This window comes from Pinus tabuliformis, chromosome 8 (genome assembly GCF_031772625.1).
Source record: "Pinus tabuliformis cultivar Carrire ecotype Pingquan chromosome 8, CPIR1, whole genome shotgun sequence".
Lineage (NCBI taxonomy): Eukaryota > Viridiplantae > Streptophyta > Pinopsida > Pinales > Pinaceae > Pinus > Pinus tabuliformis.
Genome location: NC_142294.1, coordinates 569,528,796 through 569,555,020, shown reverse-complemented (window position 1 = coordinate 569,555,020; position 26,225 = coordinate 569,528,796). Strand labels below are relative to the sequence as shown.

The 26,225-nt window shown below is 36.4% G+C and overlaps 1 protein-coding gene across 2 annotated transcripts in view; it reads left to right on the top strand.

Annotated features, from left to right (window-relative positions):
* Positions 1 to 2,173: 2,173 nt before the first annotated feature.
* LOC149236736 (calcium-transporting ATPase 10, plasma membrane-type-like) overlaps positions 2,174 to 26,225 on the top strand; it is a 49,633-nt gene continuing 25,581 nt past the window's right edge. The window contains exons 1-5 of one of the 2 annotated variants that reach the window (XM_089372482.1): positions 2,174 to 2,322; positions 2,509 to 2,699; positions 6,082 to 6,136; positions 6,228 to 8,185; positions 8,358 to 8,516. In XM_089372482.1, coding sequence (XP_089228608.1) covers positions 2,523 to 2,699; positions 6,082 to 6,136; positions 6,228 to 8,185; positions 8,358 to 8,516 — 2,349 coding nt within the window. In that variant the 5' untranslated portion in view covers positions 2,174 to 2,322; positions 2,509 to 2,522. The other variant, XM_089372481.1, reaches the window with a different exon arrangement.

Genomic DNA, 26,225 nt, shown 5'->3' with positions numbered 1-26,225 from the left:
TATATTTTTTTAATGATTGATTCAATGAGATCTGACTAGTTTGGTTTTTCTAGTTCCAATTCAAAAATTAGTTTAATAAGGGGATTGGGCCAGCGACCGGTTCCTATTTTGAAAACTATGATCCAATTTCCTTTGCCAAGGAATAGTTCCATGGGGAAATTCTTTGGGGATTCTTTCACATTCTCTTGAATAGTACTCAGAGTAAATACCACCAACAAACAACATTTATGCATTAACCCAAGAGATCCATGTAAATTCAACCTCATGATATCCTCAACTAACATGGCTTGTACATGATGAGTCAAACCACTTGCAACTAATCCTTAAAGTTTATGTATGCTATTTATTACAAACTATATTTGCACTAAAGAATGCAAGATGATTTTAATTTTTACAACCTCGTATTGAAGAATTGTAATGTTTATAATGTTACCATCAAAGTGTGTTAACTTAATATGATGTTTTATATAAAATTAAAAATAAAGTGATTTTAAATTTAACTTGCACTAAATAATAACCGTTTGCACACATTTGTAGTCTCTTTTTTTGAACTATGGTGGATTAGAAACCACCTAGAGTAATCTAGAGGTTCAGGATCAAAACTTTTTGCAGCCACTATAACACAAAGAGTATATCCAATAGCTAGAAAGTTGGATATACCATTAACTTATGATTGAGCAAGAGTAGAGATATCACGTCGGTAGGAGCACCTACTCTTCAAACCTTATCACAACGGGTGAAACATATCCCTTGGGATTGAACTTAATGAGCTGCATGGAGGGGGGTCCATTGTCCCACAAACGAGGGGGTGTCATACACCATTTGTTTTTTAATTCACAATATTAACAATATAAATTTGAAACTTCGGTACGATCGTACCAACGTTAACGCGCCAGGTGCGCTTGGGCTACAAGAATGTTGGTATGAGTGACCTCTTGGAAAGTCCTAGTGTTGCACCCTCCCCTCTTTTTCATATTAGACCATTTTGTGGCATTTATGAAATAGTTGCATCGTGAATTTTAGTCTTCTCGTTGGACGCCTAATTGGTTGGCACAATGAGATGTTATACCATTTTTTGTCCATTGTGATAAGACTCAAGGAATGTAGGCTACCCCACTGTTGTAAAGTCTCAACACTTTGCCTAGTCATAAATTCCTAGTAATCTGGCTTAAGAGCTGTTGGATATACTCTTGGTGTTATAGTGACAACCACTAGATTTACTCTTGGGCCTCACCCACATTACTCCAACAAAATACCAATTCACCATAATAAAAAAATAAAATAAAAAAATAAATATTAATTAAAAATCTAGTTAATCCACCTATAACATAAGTGTTAGATAATTATATTAAACTTATGAATATTAACAAAGTCCTTTTACCTCAAGCTTAAGACTCTCCCTAATAAAAGAGAATCTACCCAAAAATATATATATATATATATATGTGTGAGTTTCCAAATATTTACATTATTATGGTTGTGTAAAGTGAAACTGGGCATTAACCAATAAAAAATATTATAAAAACAATTATTTTTAAATTCACAATATCCTTACAAAAATAACCTTTTCCAATATTTATAATTAAATTAAATTTACATTATATTTTTTTAATTTATTATTTATTATAAATTACCCTGAAACAAGAAGTTAAAGAAACATACATTCATAAAATGGGACACCATCCTATCTCCATAAATACATAAATATTTAAATCTTAGTGCCATCAGCGCCCATGCTGCTCTATTCCCAAAATAAACCTGACCAGCATAAAATCCAAACTTGAAGCTTCAGCGGTGTTACAGATTGTCAACTCGAAAAGAAGACCCACCTCTGCCTGTCCTCTACCGAATTCCCGAGAAAACCGTACACACACCCTTACCGTTACCATGTTTGGCCGTACTAGCCAAAAAATTCGAAAATTCGCCGGTACAGTTCGATTCGATTCGTGGAAATTAAGGTAAACTCAACACGATACGGACTTATGGTAAGTTTTATATTAAAAAAAACAGAAAAGCAATGTTTCTCTAAAAAATTGCAGCTACAGAATAATAAGTTTTATTAAAAATAGGAATGTGGATTGTGCATTTAAGACTCACTATGCTTTATTGCTAACTGTGATTGTGATGGTTGCGCCAGAATTCGAATTTGGTAACTATGCTCACACCAGCACCATTTCAGTCAAAACCATTCCGCTATCCCCGGGCCGGCATTGTTGATTTCCATCCAACGCGGCGTCTCCCATCCCACTCCCATTGTTGATTTTCATTGTTGCTGTGCATTAATGATAGGTTTAGACTATATGGTTGGGCCATAATTAATAGGTAACTAATTTGATCGGTTTCGGTTTCCGTAAATTCTGGGGTCAATGTAGGGTCATCCATGCTGGTACCAGTGGATCCTTTGAGAAATTGATATTAGAATTTCAATGTGTACGCCTTATAAACCCGTCTAGGCTTGGGGCTTTATATGTTTCCATGCACTCAGATCTCTACTGTTTTGGGTGTTAGGATTGGTTGTGGAGATGGAGCAATTTTTGAATGAAGAGTTTGGAGCAGTCAAATCCAAAAATTCGTCAGCAGAAGCACTTGCCAGATGGCGCAAGCTATGTTTCTTTGTGAAAAACAGAAAAAGGAGATTCAGAAATACGGCCAATTTGCCAAAGAGAGCTGAAGCCAAAGATATGTTGAGGAAGAATAAGGTACTATTTCTCTGGCTACGTCCGTTATAGTGGCTATGTATGACTATGAAATGGAATGGTGTATGACTTATGCTTGTTACTGGAAGAGGCTGAACCTTTTTTTTTTTTCTGCGCGACAGCGTACATCAAATGCCACATACATTAGGAAAGACTGATAGAAATTGAGCAACCAACAATTTTGGTGATACTATTACAATAACAGATAGTATGTACTTATCCTTTATCACAATTCATAGCCTGTATAGATATAAATTCAGTAACCCACAAATTGTACTAATGAATTTCAGCAAACCCTAATTTCTAGCTATATATATCTCAGAAACCTACAAAGCATAGTGAATAATACTTCATCAATTCAAAGTCGTGGTTAAGCTACTGAGGGCAATTTGCTCTGTTTCGTTGCTAGTCTGCGGTTTGTGTTATGTATTGTTTGGAGGCTCGTAGAAACTGAGCTCCTGCTTGCGAGACCTATGTTTATTAGGAGCCAGGGTTTATGATAGTCCCAATCTCCAAAATATAACAGAGGTTTATGCATTGTTTGGTTCTATGTGTCAATGCTTTTTGTAGGCTATTTGGTTATGCCATTGAGGTGTACCGAACGTTTGTTCTTCTTGCTAACTGCTGAGAAACAGGGCCCAGAGCTGCCAGGTTTTAACTTTATAACTAGCTTGAATGACATTTTGAAGGAAACAATACTGTCATAATTGAGAGCTTCTTTTTCAAGATCGTCATACTGAAACAGAGCTTGACCATAAATTCCAATCCTCTATCAGGTGCTTCTAGATCTCGTATCATGGCCCGTGTGTTGCGTGCAAGCGTACTGTTGTTTGGAGTTTGAATTTGTCATCTCTGGGGTGACAAAACTCGTCCATAAATTTCTGCTCCAGGTCCAAACTAAAATATCTAGCGAAGCGGAAACTGTAACATTCATCTTTTATAATAAAAATTTCAATGTGAAATGTATAAGTAAATCCATAGAATATATTTTCAGAGAAGAAAAATGGAATTTAACTCTATGATCATATTATGAAATATAGAGACGGGTCTGGCAAACTATTCTTTGCAAAATTCTGCGCATTATCCTAATAGCATGTCTCAGCTGATCACAATTCATGCATGTGGTGGGTATTTACAACACAAATATCTGGAACTGCCCTCATCTTAAATTAACATAATTTACGTAATTTAGACTAATCTTGATCAATCCTACCCTAGCTTCCATGCACCTTGACATTGATCCCGGGAAGTTGGTCAGCTTGACATGGATCGCGAGACAACTGCGAGCTTCATCTCAATGGCGTGGGTCCCAAGCGCTTGCCAATCCAATCCTTAACATTGAATATTATAAAACATTGCTATGCGTCTTATTAATAGTAAATACGTAATTTTCAAAATTACATACCATTTATGGTGACACAAAAATAGGGCTTAAGGCCAACTTTTTCAATTAATAAAATGCTACTTTTATTGGCAGGTGTGAGCTAGGTTTGATGGCTTTGTGCATGACAAACAATCCTTCAACTGCGATAGTGGGATGTAACAAGTGACATTGGTCAATTGTGTTGGACGCAAGACCTGTTTAGTCTTTAGGTATGATAAGTATCACACCAGAAATTCCTGACTAAAAGACATGCTTAGTAATTGATCGCATTAGTGTTATAAACAAAGTTAAATGACCATCAGCACTAAGTTTGTTGGGCACCTTCTGGCGAAGATATATATTTTACATAACTGGTGGTAGGAATCCACCCTTATTTGTACACAGTAACATATATGCACTTATGATGCCTTAGAAGTTGTGTGCTTGTGTGTGGGTGTTTAATGTTATGTATTGCTTATTTCCATTGCAGATCACAAGTTTTTCCCATTCGACAGCTTCGATAACCAAAACACATTAAATTCACTATCATTTAAAAGTTACATGTGTTGAGAATTCAGTAGGGCAATGAAGATGATAATTCTCTTTGTTAAGATAGGGGGTTTAAGATTGTCTATGTGACCAATTCCTGGGGTGCCCTATTCTACAACAATTGTCCATAGGTTACTTCATCTTCTTTTTGGGAGAAGTACTGCAGCACATTAGGGAATTTATATGGTTTGAAGAAGACAATGGGTGCATGTGCACTCCAACATATGTTTTATTTTCATGTAGAGGGAGGAGTGGTTGAAGGGACAGACAAAGATGTGGGATGTGTTTCCTAATGATATGGGTTTGGACAACAATGTTGAGTTGGAATTAGCCAACTTGGATCTTATTGAACTAGTGTTAGATCCAATCACTTTGGATAATGGTGATCCTCTTGAGGGGTCATCCTCCATGCCGGCAGATGCAAATAATAGATTGGAAATAAAGGAGGAGGATGGAGGAGAGAGTTGAGAAATTGGTGGTGATTTTGATCATTCTAGAATGGAGGGGGACCATTGGTGGTGATGAGCTATGAGATTCTTCTAACTATGGTTCTAGTATGTACCCTATTTTGTATTTTCCATTTTCATTTCCAGCTACAGTATAAATGCCTCAATATCGATGTAATACAGTATAATTTTGATGATATTAAATGACTTGAGAAAACTGCAGTTTATGGTTCTAAACCTCTATTTTATGACGTGTATTGAATATTCTAAATTTGTGTCTGATCATCACTGATGTAGTAACTAGTAGTATCATTTTTTTTTGTAAATGTTCTCATTTCTCAAAAAATTGGATGTTAATGTTATATTGTTCATATATATATATATATAGGGGGAGAGAGAGTCTCACCTTGGTCTAGTTTCTGGAATCAATGTCCCATGTCAGATAATCACATTCACTTGTTCTCCGTGTACCATGTCTCTGTGTCATGTGACTTAGAAGGATGCCAATGCAAAGCACTATTCGAAGGTGTTGATCAGGTTGTATGTTCAGGCTCAGTAGGGAAGCTATAATGAAACATAAATTATTGTCATAAGCAAAATTTTACAGCTAATTCTGTTTTCTTTTTGCCTTCATTAACAAATTCAAAGTACACCTTTGAACATTGAAGAAAAGACTTAATGTATATATCCACATACATTGTAATCTACATGGAAACCTTCTTCTGATATATATACTTTATACAAGTGTACACCGCTGCACAAAGTTACAAACGTGACCTTTTTGTTGCACTTCTCAGCTATTTCACTGGTTTTGTGATAATTTTTTCTTGATTTCTTTGTCTTTATGTCAATATTTACATTTTCTTTGTAAGTTTGTAGGATTTTTTTCAGGAGGAGGCAAGGGGAAAGAGAACCAGTTAATAAACAATTTATTGTGATAGATCTCCCAACACTGCATTTCCAGCATTCAGGGATTAACTCTTACGATAGCTTAACATTCTCTATTTCTTATGTTTCTTTGCAACAGGAGAAACTAAGGGTGGCTCTTTTGGTGTCAACTGCAGCTCTCCACTTTATCGATGGTATTTGAAATTCATATTTGAAGTTTGAACATATAGCATGGTTTTTCAATTCAGGTATATATTATTGATATCTGACAAGGGGGTGATGCAGGTGTATCTGCCCCTTCAAGCACCATTGTTTACAATACGCCGGAGGATGTTAGAGCAGCTGGGTTCGACATTGATGCTGATGAATTAGCATCGATAGTAGAAGGGCATGACATTAAAAAGTTAAAATGGCACAATGGAGTTGATGGAATAGCTGCTAAACTTTCCACCTCAATCACAGATGGTATTATTGCTAATGAAGATACTTTAATGCTAAGAATGAAGGTTTATGGTTTGAACAAATTTGATGAAAAACCACCTCGAGGCTTTTTGGTCTTTGTGTGGGAAGCATCTCAAGATTTGACACTCATAATTCTTGCAGTCTGTGCAGTGGTATCCTTGGGTGTTGGAATTAGTACTGAAGGCTGGCCCAAGGGTTCTTTTGAGGGATTAGGCATTCTTATCAGCATTTTTATAGTTGTGCTTGTGACTGCAGTCAGTGATTACCGGCAATCATTGCAGTTCAGAGATTTAGATAAGGAGAAGAAGAAGATATTTGTACAGGTGACAAGGAATGGCCGTAGACAAAAGGTATCCATGTATGACTTAGTTGTTGGAGATATAGTGAATTTATCAATTGGGGATCTAGTTCCAGCAGATGGGATTTTTATTTCAGGTTATTCTCTACTTATAAATGAATCAAGCCTAACAGGAGAGAGTGAACCAGTAAGTGTGGGCAGGGATAAGCCTTTCCTTTTGTCAGGAACAAAGGTCCAGGATGGCTCTGGTAAAATGTTAGTCACAACTGTTGGCATGAGAACTGGCTGGGGCAAATTGCTGGCAACGTTGACAGAAGGAGGTGAAGATGAAACTCCGTTGCAAGTCAAACTTAATGGTGTTGCAACAATCATTGGCAAGATAGGATTAGCTTTTGCTGTAGTTACATTCATTGTCTTAACATTAAGGATGACTGTGGAGAAGGTAATCAGTCACCAATCATGGTCAGGAGCTGATGCACTTCGTATTGTGAATTTTTTTGCAACTGCAGTGACAATCATTGTAGTTGCAATTCCAGAGGGTTTGCCATTGGCTGTGACACTAAGCCTTGCTTTTGCTATGAAGAAGATGATGAATGATAAAGCACTTGTGCGGCATCTTTCCGCATGTGAGACAATGGGATCAGCAACATGTATTTGTAGTGATAAGACAGGGACCCTAACAACAAATCGTATGGTAGTTGTAAAGGTATGGATTACTAACAATGTCAAGAAGATTGGAAGTGTTAAGGAAGGTGAGAGTCTGAGATCTGAAATCCATGGAAGTGTGTTGAAATTGCTTTTGCAGTGCATATTCCAGAATACAGGGGGTGAGGTGGTGATTAGTGAAGAGGGAAAACTTGAAATTCTAGGGACACCGACTGAGTCTGCTTTGCTAGAGTTTGGCTTATCATTGGGTGGAAACTTTGCGACAGAGCGCAATGAATCCAGAATAATAAAACTTGAGCCTTTCAATTCTGTGAGGAAAAGAATGACTGTTGTGGTGATGCTTCCCAATGGAAAATACCGGGTTTATTGCAAAGGTGCCTCGGAAATCATCCTGAAAATGTGTAACAAGGGTCTAGATGGCAGTGGCAGTGTTGTTGCACTGGATGAAGTAGCAAGTGGTGATCTTAACAATATCATTAATGGTTTTGCTGCTGAATCTCTTCGAACTCTCTGCCTTGCTTATATAGACTTGGAAGATTATTTTGATCCAGAGAGACAAACCATTCCTACAAATGGTTATACATGTATATGCATTGTTGGCATCAAGGATCCCGTGCGTCCTGGTGTCAAAGAAGCTGTTGAACTCTGTAGAAGTGCAGGTATTACAGTGAGGATGGTCACTGGTGACAATATTAACACAGCGAAAGCAATTGCAGCAGAGTGTGGCATTTTAACAGATGATGGTGTGGCAATTGAAGGACCTGATTTTCGTGTAAAGAGCGAAGAAGAGATGAAGACTCTGATACCAAAAATTCAGGTACAGTTTTATTGTTTGGGATGTTTGTTTACTGTGACAATCTGAAGTCGAAAACATTTTTGGATTTTGAAAGCAATTATTGAAACAATATTTTATAATTTTTTTGCAAAAGAAATAGTAATAATAACTCAGGTGGAAAAATCTTTAAACATTTCTGACCTTATGGGTGCAGGTTATGGCAAGATCTTCACCATTGGACAAGCACACCTTGGTGAGACAGTTGCGCACAACTCTGGGAGAAGTTGTTGCTGTGACAGGTGATGGCACAAATGATGCACCAGCTTTGCATGAAGCTGACATTGGGCTTGCTATGGGCATAGCTGGGACTGAGGTTTGGACCTCCCATAATAATTTTCTGTTATACTCCTGCATGCATTGAATAAATGTCACAAATTTTGATGACATACATCACTGATAAGCATGAGTCTGTGAGATATCTTTGTATCAACCTTCTCTATTTTACATTACCATATATGACTTTGTCAAATGATTTTACATGGTAGAGTGATCATGTCATTGCTAGAGATACCGTGTTTGATATTTTCATGTTTTATTGAGTTACAACTGTCTTTGTGCCATTTAGTCTGAATTAAATTATAGTAATTTGGATGATGCCTAAGCATATAAATGAATTGGAAAACTCTCTTAAGCATTACTATGATGAGAAAATATGCATTTTCTTATCTAATGGAAATGCTGATTAAGAGAATGCTGCTGAAATAGATGGAAATCTGAATACAATCCTTAAATTGAAATCTGCATTCCTTTTTGCCAATGCCAGCCATTTGTCGGCCTGTTCTGAATGCATATTCTGATATAGGTGCCACATTATGAATTTTAGCAAATTTTTCTTTTATGTAACTTAGTTTTTTTTACCTCACAAACTAGCAACTTTTGATTCAAATCCAAAAAAATGCTTCTAGCCTATTGCCAGCTAAGATGGAGGCCTATGTCAGTTTACCAACCCTCTTCACACTTTGGGTTGGTTCTTCTCCAACACAAGGATGGCTTCCCTAAGAGGTAGGATTGCTAAAACTTGGGCAATATTGTCTCAAGGTGAAACGAAGAGTAGCTTCAGCAAATCAATTGTGTAGTATAGAAAAATGAAATAATGATTGACAGATGAATCCTAGTGCCTATCCATTAGGCAAGGAGTCAAAGAATCAAACTGAGTGATGTCTTTATATATGATTAAGGCATGAAAGAGCTGAATGAATACATTTACAATCTTCCTTATCTTGTTAATATCAAGTTGTGAAATTTACTTGGAGAACCAATTTAAGGAGAACCTCTAAAGATAGCATGGCAGTGAGTTTATTAAATGGAAAAATAAGTTCCAGCCCACTTAAATTAGGTGCTTTGGCCATCAGAATGACATTTTTGTCAAGTAGAAATCGATCACCAGAAAGAAGATAGGTACAATCTTATCCATGCATTAGACCTCCAAAGCATATTCTCTTGCAAGGATTTCCATGATAGCACGACAGTGAGTTTATTAAATGAAAAATAAATAAATTCTAGCCAACTCAAATTAGGTGATTTGGCCATCACTATGGCATTTTTGTCAAGTAGACATCAACATTATTGAAAGAGAAGTTGATCACCAGCAAGAAGATAGGTACAATCTTACCCATGCATTATGCCTCAAAGCATTTCCATCAATAACATTTAACAAGTGAAGCCCCATGCATAGACTTCATAGGAGAGAAAACTTTCTACTTGCATTGCACTCAATATATTTGATTAAGCTTTGGGGGAAGATTTCCCAAATTTAACAATCCAAATGGGGGAGAGACCAAGCCCTTATATAGGTTTGGGATCAACTCTAATTTACAATAAAGAGGGAATTGTTTTCCCAGATCCATTAGTTCTCGAAGGAATACAATAAAATATTACATTTCTAACTTCCTCAACAAACTCTTTAGTAATAGTAGAAATAAAATGTTGAAATGCACTTTACTCTCTTAGAAGAAATAAAATAAGCATCCTCTTCTCCAGGGAAAACAATATAATAGAGGAACTTACTCTTATAAGAAGCCAATAATGAATAGAATAGTGAATTGGCTACGTTGAATAAATCCTCACAAGGAGTTAGACCATGCCAACAAGCTCAAACATCCTCCAAAATGCCCACAAACCAAGATCTAAGGAGATCATTCTAGTAAAGATGAAATAGATATGCATATATATATATATATATATATATATATATATATAAGGTGCATCTCCCAATGAAGTATTGGATCCATGGCAATGTGAAGTCAACTGTAAGAGTTCACCTAATCACAACGATTCATTATATTGGTCAATCGAGGGGATGGCCCCATGTAATGCATGAGCCTTGTCACAGAAAAAGTGGCAAACCTTGGCCGATGACAATAATCAATTGTTGAATTGAGGCTTCTGTGATCCATAATATTTATAAGGTCCTTTATTTAACTAAATTTCCTTTTAAATACTATTTAACTTAGAATTTTTAATATTATTTTTTTGAACTAAATACCCATTAAAAATATTTTATATATTTATATATATATTTTTAAGGGATTGGTCCTAAATATTACTAATTAAATTAATAAAATAATTTTGACCCCGGTCCTAGAGTCAAACTAGCCGTTGGTCAAGTTAGCCGTTGGAGGCTCTGCTCAAACTATTTAACTTGCTAAGCTGGATCTGTTTCTTCAACTTGTCCTGACGATGAACCACACTAGTTGGTTCGAAACGCGTCGACAAATGTCTCTCTTTATGTGATTTACGCCGAAGTCCTACTTATAGACAATAATCAAGTTATCTTATTTAAAGGCTATGGCATCCATATATTAATGCTAATCTTTCAGAAGTCTTTGTGAATTGAGGCTTCTGTGAGGAGAGCTATTTAGAGATTCTACTTTTGAATCCATCACATTAGGATTTATTCTTGTCACGTTTCGAACCAACTAATGTGTTTCATCATTAGGACAAAGAGATGAAGAAAATCTGATCATGTTACAATATTAAATAGGAGAGGGACAAAGAAAGCTAACAGGAAAAGTCAAAATAACCGTTAGACAAATAAAAGGTCAAAAATATAGCCGTTGGACAAATAATTAATAGAATTATTTTTCTAGAAATAAGATATAAAGAACAAGTCAAAGGTAAAAGAATAATTAAAATAATAAATAAGAATAAAATATTAAAATAAAAAATTTATTATAAAGAAGGGGGGAAATCAATCAAAATAAATTATATACTAAAACTATATTAATAATATGACTAATAGGGGAGGGACTAATAATACTATATAATAATATTAGTAATAAAGGGAAAAAAGGACTATTAAAGTAAAGTCATATACTAATAATAAATATAATAATAATATTACTAATATTATTATAAAAATACTATTAGTAATAATAATATTATTGATATTATAGTAATAGTATTGATATTATTAATCTTATAGTATTAGTAATAATATTATTACCGTAGTAATAATATTATTACTAATACTGTAAGATTAATAAATTGGGAGGGAATAATAATACCATTTGATAAATTAAAGCTACCAAAATATGGTGGGGGGGTAACATAATAATCATAATAATAATAATAATAATAATAATAATAATAATAATGATAATCACTGTTGATAATATCGGCGATATATCGGCGATATTCGAAAATATCGCGATATTTTCGGCAAAACGATATATCGCCGAGAAAATATCGCGATATTTTCAAAATATCGGCAAATATCGGAAAATATCGGCAAAATATCGCGATATTTTCAAAATATCGGCTATATTTAAAAATTTGAAAAAAATATTTTTTATGCTTGCCGATATTTGCCGATATTTTGCCGATATTTTTGCCGATATTGCCGATAAGATATTTTCTGGACCCTTGCCGATACCGATATTTTCAACACTGATGATAATAATATAATAAAAGCATTTATTATAAATAAAGAGAAAAAGAATAAGTCAAATACTAACATTATTACTAATAGAGGAGGGAATAATAATATAAGTAATAGAAGTTAAATTAAAGGAAAGATGATTAGCAATGATGATTAAGAAAGGAAAAAAGGGGGAGATAGAAGACCCCCCCAAAAAAGGGGGGGGGGTAATTCATGAAGAAAAAAATTGAGAAGAGAGAGCAAGAATTTAGTTTCGATTAATTTTTCATCCATCATCGCTGTCATTTCCAGTTGCAAGTGCCTCCATAAAAATGACTTGTTTTGTGTAAAAAATGGCCATGACTTCATTTTGTATCCTGATGTGTACCCGTAATATTCAAAATCGGTCGGTTCGAACAGTAAACCAATCAAACTAGCTGGTTCATTAGGCAGAGGTACCTAATCAGTAGAAAAATTGATTTTAATGCGCGCTAGCTAGGGTTTTGGCACTAACTGGCCATAAACCGGTTGGTCGGTTTATGACAAAATCAACCATTTTTCCCAAATACATAAAAAAGGGTCTAGACCATAATGCTAAGGACATGGAATTATGATTCAACCCTAGAAGCGTTCAATGGAGGCTTTGGCTCAGAAATAAAATACCAAAGCATGAAACCCATGCTTAAATAATTTTGCTTTCACGTTTAATTTTTTGTTTTTTTTTGTTTTTGACAAATACATTACATTATGACTCAAGTACAATTATGAAGATTGATACTAGTTACATTCTTCAACACTCCCTCTTATCTAGGGAGGGATTCATAATTGTTCAATCGGTACAAGGTTGATCTCAATTTGAAATGTTCCAAGAAGAATACAACATACATAATTCTTGGGATATCCTCACTACCAAGATCTCCTCCCCACAGGGAATAAGGTGTCATGTATGCATTTGCCACTATAGGTACCATTAGGTTACAACCCTGGTATCCATCCAATAGGATACCATCTAGGCCTTCATGCCCTGACACTAACCCTTACAGGGATCTAGGTATCAACACCAAACCAAAGCTCCAACTGATACCCTCGCTCTGGGATCTTGGCATCAAATGAGATCTCAATACTAACTAGACCATGATGTCCCCACAAATACCATCATCATACAAGCAATTTTATGGTGCTTCATCTCTTCCTTTCAACCAAGTCCGAGACATTTATCAATATGCCAAGAAGAGATTTTATCAACACATCAGGTACTTGTTTGTTGGCATGTACTATAGCTTCATGACCCCAACCAATATTCAATCTTACAATGTATATGATCTTGTATGATAGCATAATCTTCAGGATCTGTCAACTATTCTGATGTTGCTTAGGTCATCACAATATCCAATCACATTTTGATGGAAGCTTCCTTCAATTTCTCTTACAACACCAAACTCAACCTCAACACTTAACAAAACATCCAATTCTTGTTCACAACTTTGTCAATCATTAACACAACTTTATTAATCACAAAATAACCATCCATAGTGCTTTAGCTTTTCTCCGATGTTTATTCTTACTTAATAGTCTTTATTATAACTTGTCACGACAAGTCCTCCCTTTGAACAGGGGAGATATATACCTTCTTTATCCAAGCTTCTTTTCTACTAGGAGACAAGTTCATAAACAACTCAGCCACACAGGTTCTATCATCATATCATCAGAGAACTTCAACATTTCGGAACATATCTTGTATGATAGCATAATCTTCAGGATCGGTCAACTATTCTGATGCTGCTTAGGTCATCACAATATCCAATCACATTTTGATGGAAGCTTCCTTCAATTTCTCTTACAACACCAAACTCAACCCCAACACTTAACAAAACATCCAATTCTTGTTCACAACTTCGTCAATCATTAACACAACTTTATTAATCACAAAATAACCATCCATAGTGCTTTAGCTTTTCTCCGATGTTTATTCTTACTTAATAGTCTTTATTATAACTTGTCACGACAAATCCTCCCTTTGAACTGGGGAGATATATACCTTCGTTATCCAAGCTTCTTTTCTACTAGGAGATAAGTTCATCAACAACTCAACCACACAGGTTCTATCATCATATCATCAGAGAACTTCAACATTTCGGAACATCATTCCTTCTATCCTCGCTTGGCAACCAGTTCATCAACAATGTATAGTTCAATGTTACCAAGATTCTTACAACACCCTCTTTCCATCATCATCAAGTCATCATCAAGTAGGTAAGCATCTTCAACATCTTGAAGACTATGTACATGCAATTCTTCAACAACAAGTTCAACCAAGCACAAATATATAGCATAAATTTAATTCTATTAATATAGGGTTAGCGTGTTGATACAAAGGGAGCATAATAAATCAGATTTTAGATATCAAAACCTAAACCTAGTTAGGTTTACAATCAACAATAGTTACATTTTTCATATCCTAGACTTTTTACAACAATTTATGCTAGGATTTTGTCACAAGCCCTAGATTCCATCATGCCAAACTTTTGTAAGATCTTGATCACATATTTTCCTTGACCAAGATATATTTCGCTTGGTTTCTGCCAAACTTACAAGCCCAAATAATACTGCATAAGCCCAAGGTCCCTCATTTCGAACTTCACTGCCATCATCTTCTTACACTACTGAATTCTATTTTCTACACTGGTAATAAGCAAGTCATCCACATATAATAGTATAATAACAATTTCATTTTGGACAACCTTGATGTTAAAATTGGCAACTAGGGCCAAACTCCATGTGGGTCATCTTATTAATGGCGGCTGATATTTTTCTTGGATCCCTCTTATTGATAGGTGTAGGATTGATCTAAAGATCATCCGATTCCAATAAGTATTCATGGAGATATGAATTTATTTGTGTTATGGGACAATTCGTCAAGGTCGGCCAGCAACCAGATAAACCCCACTTATGCTCAACGTTTTAGTATAAATAGAGGTGGCCTTCAAGTCATTTCAACACAATTTGGATCTCTTCCTCTCTACTTGTCTTTGGGTTTTAGTAGGAGGAGAGATCCTAAGGGATAACGTTGCCCTAATGAAGAAGCCCTAGACGCAGGAGGAAAGGGAGATCTAGCACGGTGAAGGAGGCCTAACAACAAGCCCTAACGCTGCCCTATGAAGAAGTAATAATACGCAGCCATGGAAATGAAGGCAAAAACCCTAGCCGCAGGTCTACGGAGAAGAGATGCCCTAAACCTAGTTGCTATGTTGCCTAATGGAGATGGCACCTAAAGGCTGTCCTAGAAGAAGTGCTCTACATATGGAATGCCCTTGCTGTCATGAAAGGAAAAGCCCTTATCCTATACTCAGTCATGAAAGGAATACCATTGCTGTCATGGAAGGAATGCTCCCACACGTAAATGCTGAGATAAAGAAGCCACACCTTTAGCTATCCTTAATGTTGTTCTAAATAAGGATGCTCTATCTGCTGTTTGGATTGAATCATAGTCATGAATGATAGATCCAAGTCTTATGATGAATGCTGTAACATTATAGACAACATAGTATATGACAACAAGATGTATGGTGCAACAGTATGGACAACAAGAAGTATGGTGCAGTAGTGGGACAACAATGCTACATGGTGCTGCAATGATAAGCAATGGGACAACTAAGGCAACTTGGTGAAGTATGGTGCAGTAGTGGGACAACAATGCTACATGGTGCTGCAATGATAAGCAATGGGACAAAAAAGGCAACTTGGTGCAATATGGTGCAACATATGGTACAACAATGGGACAACAATGGTCAATGGCATATAGTGCACAACAGGACAACAATGGTACAATGGTACAACATGGGACAACTAGTATTTAGTGCAACAAATTCATGGTGCTGTTATGGTATGGAAAATCACAACGGGACAACCATGACATTGTGCAACAATGGCACAATGGTACAACAACATGCAAGGGACAACAAACTAACATTGGGACAACTGTATGGTACTTAGCAACAAGTACACCAAGCATGCAATGGTACAACAAGCATGCAAGGGACAACAAACAAGCAATGGGACAACTAACATGGACAACATGGTTCAATCATGACACATGGGACAACAGTACAACATTAGGTGCAGCAGTCATAAGGTCTAGCATTGTGATGATGGGTGCAACATGGTGAGGTGCAGCATGATGATGAGATGCAGCACGATGATAGGTGAAGGAGTCACCTTGGAGAATCAGTTGAAGCAACATGTCTTCAACTGATCTCATGTATCATCTTCTTAGAGATGATCTATGCTCTCATCTAGATAAGTCAAAGTGTTGACTTCAGTTGTAAATGTACTATCTCTCTCTGTTGAACTATTGAAGAACATATAAGAAGAATTGATCAAGGGTTTCCCCACATTGGGGTTTGTCCCTGGCTAGCGCCACATCTTGTGTCCTCTTGTCTTGGCTTGTCTTCTGCGATTTATATTTATGTTCTATCTGCAGTTTACTTTAATGCTGATGTGATTGCTAATCTAGAAAAGATATTGAGCTAACTGTGAAAATTGAAATAAATTGCTCTAGCATAGAACATACCTAAACTTAACACTTGATGTAGAGATTTGGATCAACAAAGCTTTTTACAAATCCAATTCTTAACAAATAGGCATCCATTCTTGCATACTAAGCTCTTGGAGCTTGTTTCAGGCCATATAATGCCTTCTTTAGTTTGCAAACATGAGTTTCTTTGCTATGGATTTCAAAACCTTGTGGTTGTTTAATATATACTTCTTCATCTATAGTTCCATTCAAGAATGCTGTTTTGACATCCATTTGATGGATATTCCATCCCATTGTGGCAGCTAAAGAAAACAAAGATCTAATAGTAATGTACCTGGCTGTAGGAACAAAAGTTTCTTCATAGTCAACCCCTTCCTTTTGAGAGAAACCTTTGGCTACAAATCTTGCCGTGTATTTATCAATGCTTGCATCTATCACATGTTTGATTTTATAAATCCATTTGGAAGGGACAATTGATTTGTCACTAGGTCTAGGAACTATTTCCCAAACTCCTTTGGTATTCTTCATGCATAGCTTTCTTCCATTCTGTTTATTTAGCAACTTGTTCATAGGTGGAGGGTTCTGCTTCAATAAGTTTCGTCATATATGCTGCATACCCAAAATATCTTTTAGGTCTTTTACTTTCTTTGAAGGTTCCTTTTGCTGCTCCATGACCTTCAACTTCTTGTAGAGTTGCTCTTAACCATGCTGGCCTTTTTTGATTTTCTGGAATGATAGTTTGTTGAATAGGTTCACTTGGTCCTTCATTTTCTTGATTTATTGTAGGTACTTCATTGTTGTCATGATCTTCTTCTTCTTCAAAGAGTGGTACTTCTTCATCAGAGTCAATAGGAATGTCCTTGGACCTTTTGTATGCAATGTTTTCATCGAAAATGACATCTCTACTAACTTCAATACTATGGTATTCCTTAATATAGATTTTGTAAGCCTTAGATGGCAAGCTATATACAACAAAGATTCCTTTCATGCTAGTGGATCCAACTTCTTTCTGTTGTTTTTTGGAATGTGACTGTAAACGGGACATCCAAAGATTCGAAGATGATCTACATTAGGCTTCCTTCCTGAAAAAGCTTCTTCCATAGTCATGTTTTCAAGAATTCTATGAGGGCTCCTATTTTGGATGTAGACTGCTGTCACTGCTGCTTCTTCCCATAATAATTTAGGAAGATCTTGATCATGGAGCATGACTCTAACACTTCCTTCAATTGTTCTATTTTTTCTTTCAGCCATGGATTATAGGGAACTATGAGCTCCCTCTTAATACCTGCTTTCTTGCAAAAATCTATGAGTTCCTTGGAAGTGTATTCCCCACCATTATCAGATCTTAGAGTCTTTATTTTCCTTTCAGTCAAGATCTCCACTTTTGCCTTGAATTCTTGGAATTTCTCAAATACTTATTCTTAGATTTGAGGAGATAAATCCACGTTTTTCTTGAATGATCATCAATGAATGTCACATATATTGATGATCTCCAAGAGATTTTCCTGCCATTGGTACACATACATCTGAATGAATGAGGTCTAATATTTCTTTAGACCTAGTATCACTGCTTGTAAATGACTTCTTCACTTTTTTTCCTAAAGCACATCCCTTTCATACTTCTTCATGGTCTTCTTTTAAATCGGGGATGCTTTTTACCATCTTACTTAAAGTGGGTAGAATTTTATAGTGAATGTGGCCATACCTTCAATGCCAAAACTCATAAGGGCTAATGTCTAAGTGTACAAAAACTTGAGGAAGAGGTGTTAGTAGTCTATACAACCTCCCCTCACGAATCCCAATAACCTTAGCTTTATCAATGCTGGTACCCTTTCCACAAACAAGAACCTTGCCATCTATGATAGCAATTCTATGTCATTTATCTTCTAGACAAGGAATGGAAAGTAAATTTTTCTTCAAACCTAGAACAAAGAGTATGTTGTTGATATGAATGTTTCCACGACCTTCTAGCTTCAAAGATGTTGAACCAACGACCTTGACTAGATAACTCTTATTATCTTCAAGCTCTACTGCATGAGAAGTGTTTCCTTTTGATAAGGTTAGTTAACCACATTCTCCTGTCATTTGTCTTGAGGCTCCACTGCCAATTATACATACGTCTTCATCATCAAAAGTACTTGTGAGAGTGGAGAAGAGTCCTTTATCCATGATACCTTTAGAGAGTCTTGAGATGAAATTGACCACACACTTTTTAGTAGATATCAATAAGTCTTCAATAGCCTTGATGCCTTGTTTCATACGACTAGCTGTTGAAGATAGTTGTTTCAAGGAATACATGAAGGGGGTCTTCAAGTAGATAGCCAATGAAGTGATCTTCAAAGTGTCCTTCTTGAACCTTACTTATGATACCATGTTGAGAATCAATGAAGATGGAAATTGGGGCTTTGATTCCTCTTTTCTTGTTAATTACTTGTGATTGTATCTTGGCCTTTAATTCTTTATTATTAGCTCTTCTTTCATCAAGCAATTACCAATTCAAAATGTATGAAGATCACAAGAACAAGAGACACAAGATATAGGCTCTCGGCTAGGGAAAACCCCTCTCTTAAGGGAAAACCCAGTCAAACTCTTCTCTATGTAGAGCCAAGTCAAAATGAGATAGCCAAGACTCCAAAAACAAGACCAAGAACTTCCACCAATCACCAAGTTAACCCTCCAAAGTATCTTCTTCAAAAAGTAGTCTATCCAAGTCAACGAAGGTTTTTCATCATACCCTTTTTGTGACATTTGATAGGCTATTCACAAATGGGGAATGCAACTTTCGTATGGATTAGATGAAATGGAGGGAAATTTATAGAAAATGTTAAGTATGGATATGATATGAAAATGTTAAGAGAATTCAAACTTAATGAGAGAATGATGCTTCAAATGAATTCGATGACCTTCCTTTTACAGGCTTCTTGTGGGGTCGAATAAGGTCCTTAGGCTGACTTGATCTTCTCTTAGGCCGACATGGTGTGGAGATTACATAATTCATATTTGACTCAATACTTCACTTTTTTACATGATTCAAAAGCCCAAGAAGGGTCTCTTTAAATGTACAATAACTCTATAGAGTCAGAATAAATCCTAGAAGTCCTTAATGGGGACTTTGACCTAAAACATGGTGACCCAAGCATGAAACATGCTTTAATAAGTGACAATAATAATAATAAAAATTCTTTTCTTTATTCCTTTGACAAGTACGTTACATGATGACTCAAGTACATTATTGAAAACCGAACATAGTTACATTTTCCAACACTTCCCCTTAACTAGGGAGGTATTCATAATGTACAAATACAATGGAAGATCTCAAACTATATGAACCATGAAAAACTTTTAGGCACCGCAATGCCATGGACTAGATTCTTGACCAGGGCAATCTATCCAAATAGTCATTCAACAGTTTAGGCACTAACTACCACTAGGGTTAGTGGAAAACCCTAGATTTCCGTTCAATCATCAATCTCAACCAAAGACTCAAATTTCATCAATCTTTCACAAATCTCAAATTATCATATTGTCATCATATATCAGAGATTTCTATTTTGACTAAGGTTTAACTCCAAAACCCTAGAATTCCAATTTCACAATCTCGACAATCTTACATGGATCTCAAATCATCATATTTAAGAGATTTTACTTTGACTAATGTTCAACTCCAAAAACCTTAGAATTCTATTTCCACAATCTCAACAATCATGAAATACATAGATCTCAGATTGTTATATTACACACATTAGACAATGTCACTACTAGGATTTCACTGCAAAACGCTAGATTTTTATTTTCAACAATCATCTAATAGATTTCGAATTGTTATATCACATATACTAGACAATTTAACTTCACTAGGGTTTAGCTACAAAACCCTAGATTTTCAAATATCATCATCGTAGAATCTCAAACAAGGACTTTGTTAAAATTGGCAACTAGGGCCAAAGTCCATGTGGGTCATCTTATTTATGGCAGCTGATATTTTTATTGGATCCCTCTCATCGAAAGGTGTAGGATTGATCTAAACATCATCCGATTCCAATAAGTATTTATGGAGTTATAAATTTATTTGTATTATAAGACAAATTGTCATGTCGGCTAGCATCTTATGTAGGCTCGGAAGCCCAATAGTCATGTCTATTCATCATCTACGTTTTAGTATAAATAGGAGAGGACTTGAAGTCATTTAAGAGACACTCAATCTTCACGTGATCTCCTCCTCTCCACGTTTTGGGTTTTTGGTGAAGGAGAGACACAATGAAGATACACTGGCCTTGTATGATGCCCTAGCTTACACGCAGATATGGAGCAACTACGCACAGTAATGAACGTTGGCAATGGAGCAACTACGCACAACAATGAACGTTGGCAATGGAGCAACTACGCACAGCAATGAATGTTGGCAATTGAGCAACCATGCACAACAATGAACTCTATACGCTGTCATACGCAGCAACTATAGACTCTATACGCTGTCATCTATACGCACAACAATTGAAGACTACTTATACGCAGTTCTTGAAGATACTTATACGATGTTCATGGTGACATTTACACTATACACTTAATACGCTATTCTTGAACTATACGCAGGGCAGAGATAGTCAACGTGATGCCCTAACCCTAATCCGTTGTCATATGGAGCAGCCGCAGTCATAACCGCAGTCACGAGGAGGTGAAGCTGCAGTTAAGGCGTGGAGCTGCAGTCACGAAGAAGAGGAGCCGCAGTCAACGCATGAAGCCGCAGTCTTGCCACAGTCATGAAGAAAGCAGACGCAGTCATGAAGAGAGGAACCGCAGGGTTTGACTTCACCTGGTTTCGGTTTTAGGTGCTGCCACAACCTCGATGCATGGAGCAATGAATAAGTTCTCCGCAACAAACTTAAGATCTGAAGCCGCAACAAAGTTTGGGCATGTCACTCTCAGCATACTTAAGATCTGAAGGTGGTATCCATAACAAAGTTTGACCATGTCACTCTCGGCATATCTATCTCGAATAAAAGGAGTTTCGGATGTGGACATAAAGATCATGAAGGTATTCCTATAGTAGACAGCAATCAATCTCAGTGATGATCATAGAGAGATCATACATCACAATGAGATTTGAATCTATATCTCACTGTCTCGGCATAAGGAGCAGTATCACAGTCTATATGGAGAAACAGTCTTAAAGCTTCAACAAACTAGTAATGGAGGAATGATATAATAACTAGGACTACTTGATGAAAATCATTAATGAGGATCACTGTCTCAATGATGATGAAGTATAAGGCATAATCATCATGTTGAAGAAGACCTCGTTGACTTAATGTCAAGGCTGATCTCAGAGATATTGTAGTGATGACTTCAATGGTGCAACAATGAGGAGGACCTATACAACATGGTGTCACAAGGTTATGTGCAGTACAACATGGTGTCACATGGTTATGTGCAACAAATGGACATAAAGGGCAACATGATGATGAATAAGATCATGGACATGGGCAGCATGATGATAATCATGATTAGTGCAGCATGGTGCAGTATGCAGTGGTGTAGCAAGTGGACCAAATGCAACACGACAATAGGTGAAGGAGTCACCTTGGAGAATCAGTTGAAGCAATATGTCTTCAACTGATCTCATATAGATATAGAAAGTCAAAGTGTTGACTTCTATTGTAAATGTACTATCTCTCTCTCTCTTTCTCTCATTCTCTGCTAAACTTTGAAGAACATAAAAGAAGAATTGATCAAGGGTTTCCCCACATTGGGGTTTGTCCTTGGCTAGCGCCACATCCTGTGTCCTCTTGTCTTGGCTTGTCTTCTGCGATTTATATTTATGTTCTATCTGCAGTTTAAATCTAAGGTTTTACAAAAACAGTTAAGAGTGGGGTGGGTAGATTTATCAAGAGATGAATCACCCAAACAAGAATCACTAAGATTCAATACAACTGGTCCTAACAAAGTTAGTAATAGATCATCAAATGAGTAATCCTTTCAATCAATGTATTTAAAGCATAGCTTAGTTTCTTGACTAAACTTGTCTTGAGAGATCCTCCTTGCAGATGTTTTCCCTAATCAAGACAACAGAGGGAGAAAGGTGATTAGTATTTAATATAAGCAAAACAAAATGAATACATGAACCCAAAACTGAAAAGACATGAAATACTTATCTTTGGGAGTTGATGGGGGCTTCCTCCAAAGCTTGAAGGATACCTCATTTTAGGTTCTTCGGGCTTGACTTTCTTTGAGTCTCCTTCTACAACAAGGTTGGCTTGATCCCTTCCGCTCTTCTTATTCTTTGGATTCTCGGGACAATCACTTTTGTAGTGACCCTTCTTATGACATTGATAGTACTCTATCTTGGACATGTCAGCTTTCTTCCTTGGTCCCTTCGATCTCTTTCCTTTATGATGAACAACATAAGCATTTGATACTCCTTTAGGATTGGCAACCATTGAGATCCTTAATTCTTCTTGACTACATGTGGTCCATAATCCTTCAAAGGTGGGAGCTTCCTTCCAACTACTGAAACCTGCAACAAATGCACCCCAAGAGGGTGGCAATCCTAATAGAGCAGTGATCACTAGTTTTTTTTTTTGGACCAATCTCATCGATGGACAAGAGATCATCCCTAAGTCTAGCTATCTTCACAAAGAAGGTTACCACAATATCTTCTTTAGTCATCTTTGTAGTTCTCAGCTCATTCTTTAAACTTGCTACTTGACCAATGTTCTTGATAGTGAACAACTTCGACAAGGCTTCATACATCTATTGAGCATGATTGATGTTAGCTATGAATGGGACAAGATTGTCTTTTATCCCTTCTACCATCAGAGTCATAGCCACCAATTCTAAATCCCTGAATTTCACTTTGTCGACATTACTGGCTTCTTCTGTAGGCTTCTTTACATTTTCTTTTACCAAGTCTAGCACCTTGTTCTTTTCGAGGATTAGGTCAATCCTCTTCTTCCAGGATCCGAAGTTAGATGCTCCTTCAAGTCTGTTCTCACCCTTGATTTAGACATCTTCCTTGAATATAATAGACTCCTTCCCTGAGATAGTGCCTATGAATGGATCAAGTGCTAGAGACTGCCTTTTTCTTCCATGTTCACCAAATCTCTGAAACCATGTTAGAAAATCAAAAAGACAGTGAATATTTTCTTGTTCTTAATAATTACTTGTGATGTTTCTTATTATTACGATTCTTTATATCTGCTTTCTTTAGTTCATTGAGCAATTACCAAAAGAAGCAACACATAAAACAATAGACACTAGATGTAGGCACATGCCAGGGCAAAACCTCCCTCGAGGGGAAAACCCAGTCAAGATAATTCTTCCTTTCAATAGTATTCTTTGAGACTCTTTATCCTAGACCAAGACTAGACCTTCCCTCCACACCAAGTCAGCCTCTCAAAATTTTGACTTCTTCCCAACAACTTTGACTATGCAACAACTTACGACAACTGGGAGCTTCTGACAACAATGAAACTTGGAAGACTTCGATCTCCCAATCCAGGACACAAAACAAAGACAGAGAGACACCAAAATTTCGATTTTCCTTATCTCCAATTCCCCTAACTCGCATTCACTTCGGCTTCTTGGCAACAAACTTCACACCTTTACCCAACTACAAGAAAACTTCGCACTTCTGCCCAAAAACAAGAGGTTTTCACACTTCTTCCCAGCTACAAGAGAATTCAAAATTAATGAGAATGATGCTCCCAATGAATTCAATGACCTTCCTTTTATAGGCTTCTTGTGGGGTCGAATAGGGTCCTTAGGTCGACTTGATATTCTCTTAGGCCGACATGGTGTGGAGGTTACATAATTCATAGTTGACTCAATAGTTAACCTTTTTACATGATTCAAAAGCCCAAGAAGGGTCTCTTTAAATGTATAATAACTCTATAGACACAAAATAAATCCTAGAAGTCCTCAATGGGGATTTTGACCTAAAACATAGTGACCCAAGCATGAAAACCATGCTTTAATAAGTCACAATATTAATAATAATTTTTTTTTTCTTAATTCTTTTGACAAGTACATTACAAGATGACTCAAGTACATTATTGAAGACTGAACATAGTTACATTTTCCAACATCTCTAAGGTTGAGACAGACCATTTAGGTGGGACAGAGTACGATGAAAATGAAATATTTTTGGACAAGCTTAATGCTTCATTGATCTCACTAGTGAATTGTTGGGATTTTCCACTCAACAATTTTTGCACTGTATTTAATACTAGAATCCCCTCAATGTTGATTTCGGGGTTCATAAATTTTGACATGCAAGATATTGTAAAATGAACAACTAATGCTTGACAAAGAATCCTATGATAAAATTATGTTGAAGTCTATGATCAATTTCCATCAACACAACTTTAATATATAAAGTTGTTATATAAGAAAATTCATGAAAATGAAATAAAGGATGCTCAAGAGAGAATACAAAGGAAATTGTTGTGGTAAAAGTAACCTAGCACTCATCCATAAAATTGAATTGTGATGGAAATTATAAATAAAAAGAAATAAAAACCAACTACAGGTCAGATGCCCGGTTTTGCTGTATGCTGACACCACTCAGTGAGATGGTGGGTGCATTTACGACGACATAGTGGCTCAGATGATGGAATCCCCTGGGCTACATTTTTATGGAAACCACTGTTTATTTTTCGTTTATTGGATTGATGGCCCACATTAATAATCTTTATCCATTATATGTAATATGAATTTAAATCGTTTACCAAGACAAGAAAATAATTCTGTCCTCTTCCTGGGGGATATTCTTCCCTTACAGAAACTACATCACCTTTACCTATTCCTGACCAAGAAAATTAGGAAATACCTTATGCCCTACTCAAATGACACATGTAAATGAAGAGGTTGTACCACTATCCTCCAAAAGGGAGGTATATCCTCCTCTTTGTGGAAGGGAAGTATATCCTGGTGTATATCCTCCTCTTTTGATGTTTTTTGTTCCTTTTCTTCCTCCTCTTCACAATCTATGTAGAATAATTTCTTCTCAACACACTTATGAGCTTTAGTGTATTTGCTATCACAATTGTAACAAAGCCCTTATGCTCTTTTTTCCTGCAATTGTTGTGGCGTCAACCTTGTAGGTTGTGGAAAGCTAGGAGCAACAACACTTCCATCTTTATAGTTGTGAGTGGTAGACTTCCTTGTTGCTGTAATTTTGCTTTCAACTTTTCTTGCCACCCTGAATACCTTCTCCAATGAATTAGGTTCCCAAAGGAGAACCTCATGTTGGATGTTATCCTTCAAAGTCCCTATGAAGAGATCAATCCTATGCTCCTCTCGAATACTAGTTACCTTGATATTCAATTTTTGGAAGTCCTCAATGTGCTCCACCATTGAAACCTTTTGTTTGAGATTTATCAGTTGGCCAAAGAAGGTGTTGCTCTTTGTATCCTCATATTGTGCTATCATTTCCTCTGGGAAAATTGTTGACTAAGAGACAAGTTGTTTACGATAACAAATCCATCGATACCATACAAACTGATTGGGTTCTAATTATAAAGATGCAATGCACACCTTTTGTGTGTATTGTACATCATGGAGATCAAAATATTGCTCCATCTGTAGTATCCATGTTACCTAATCCTTGCCATCAAACTTCCTCATATTGA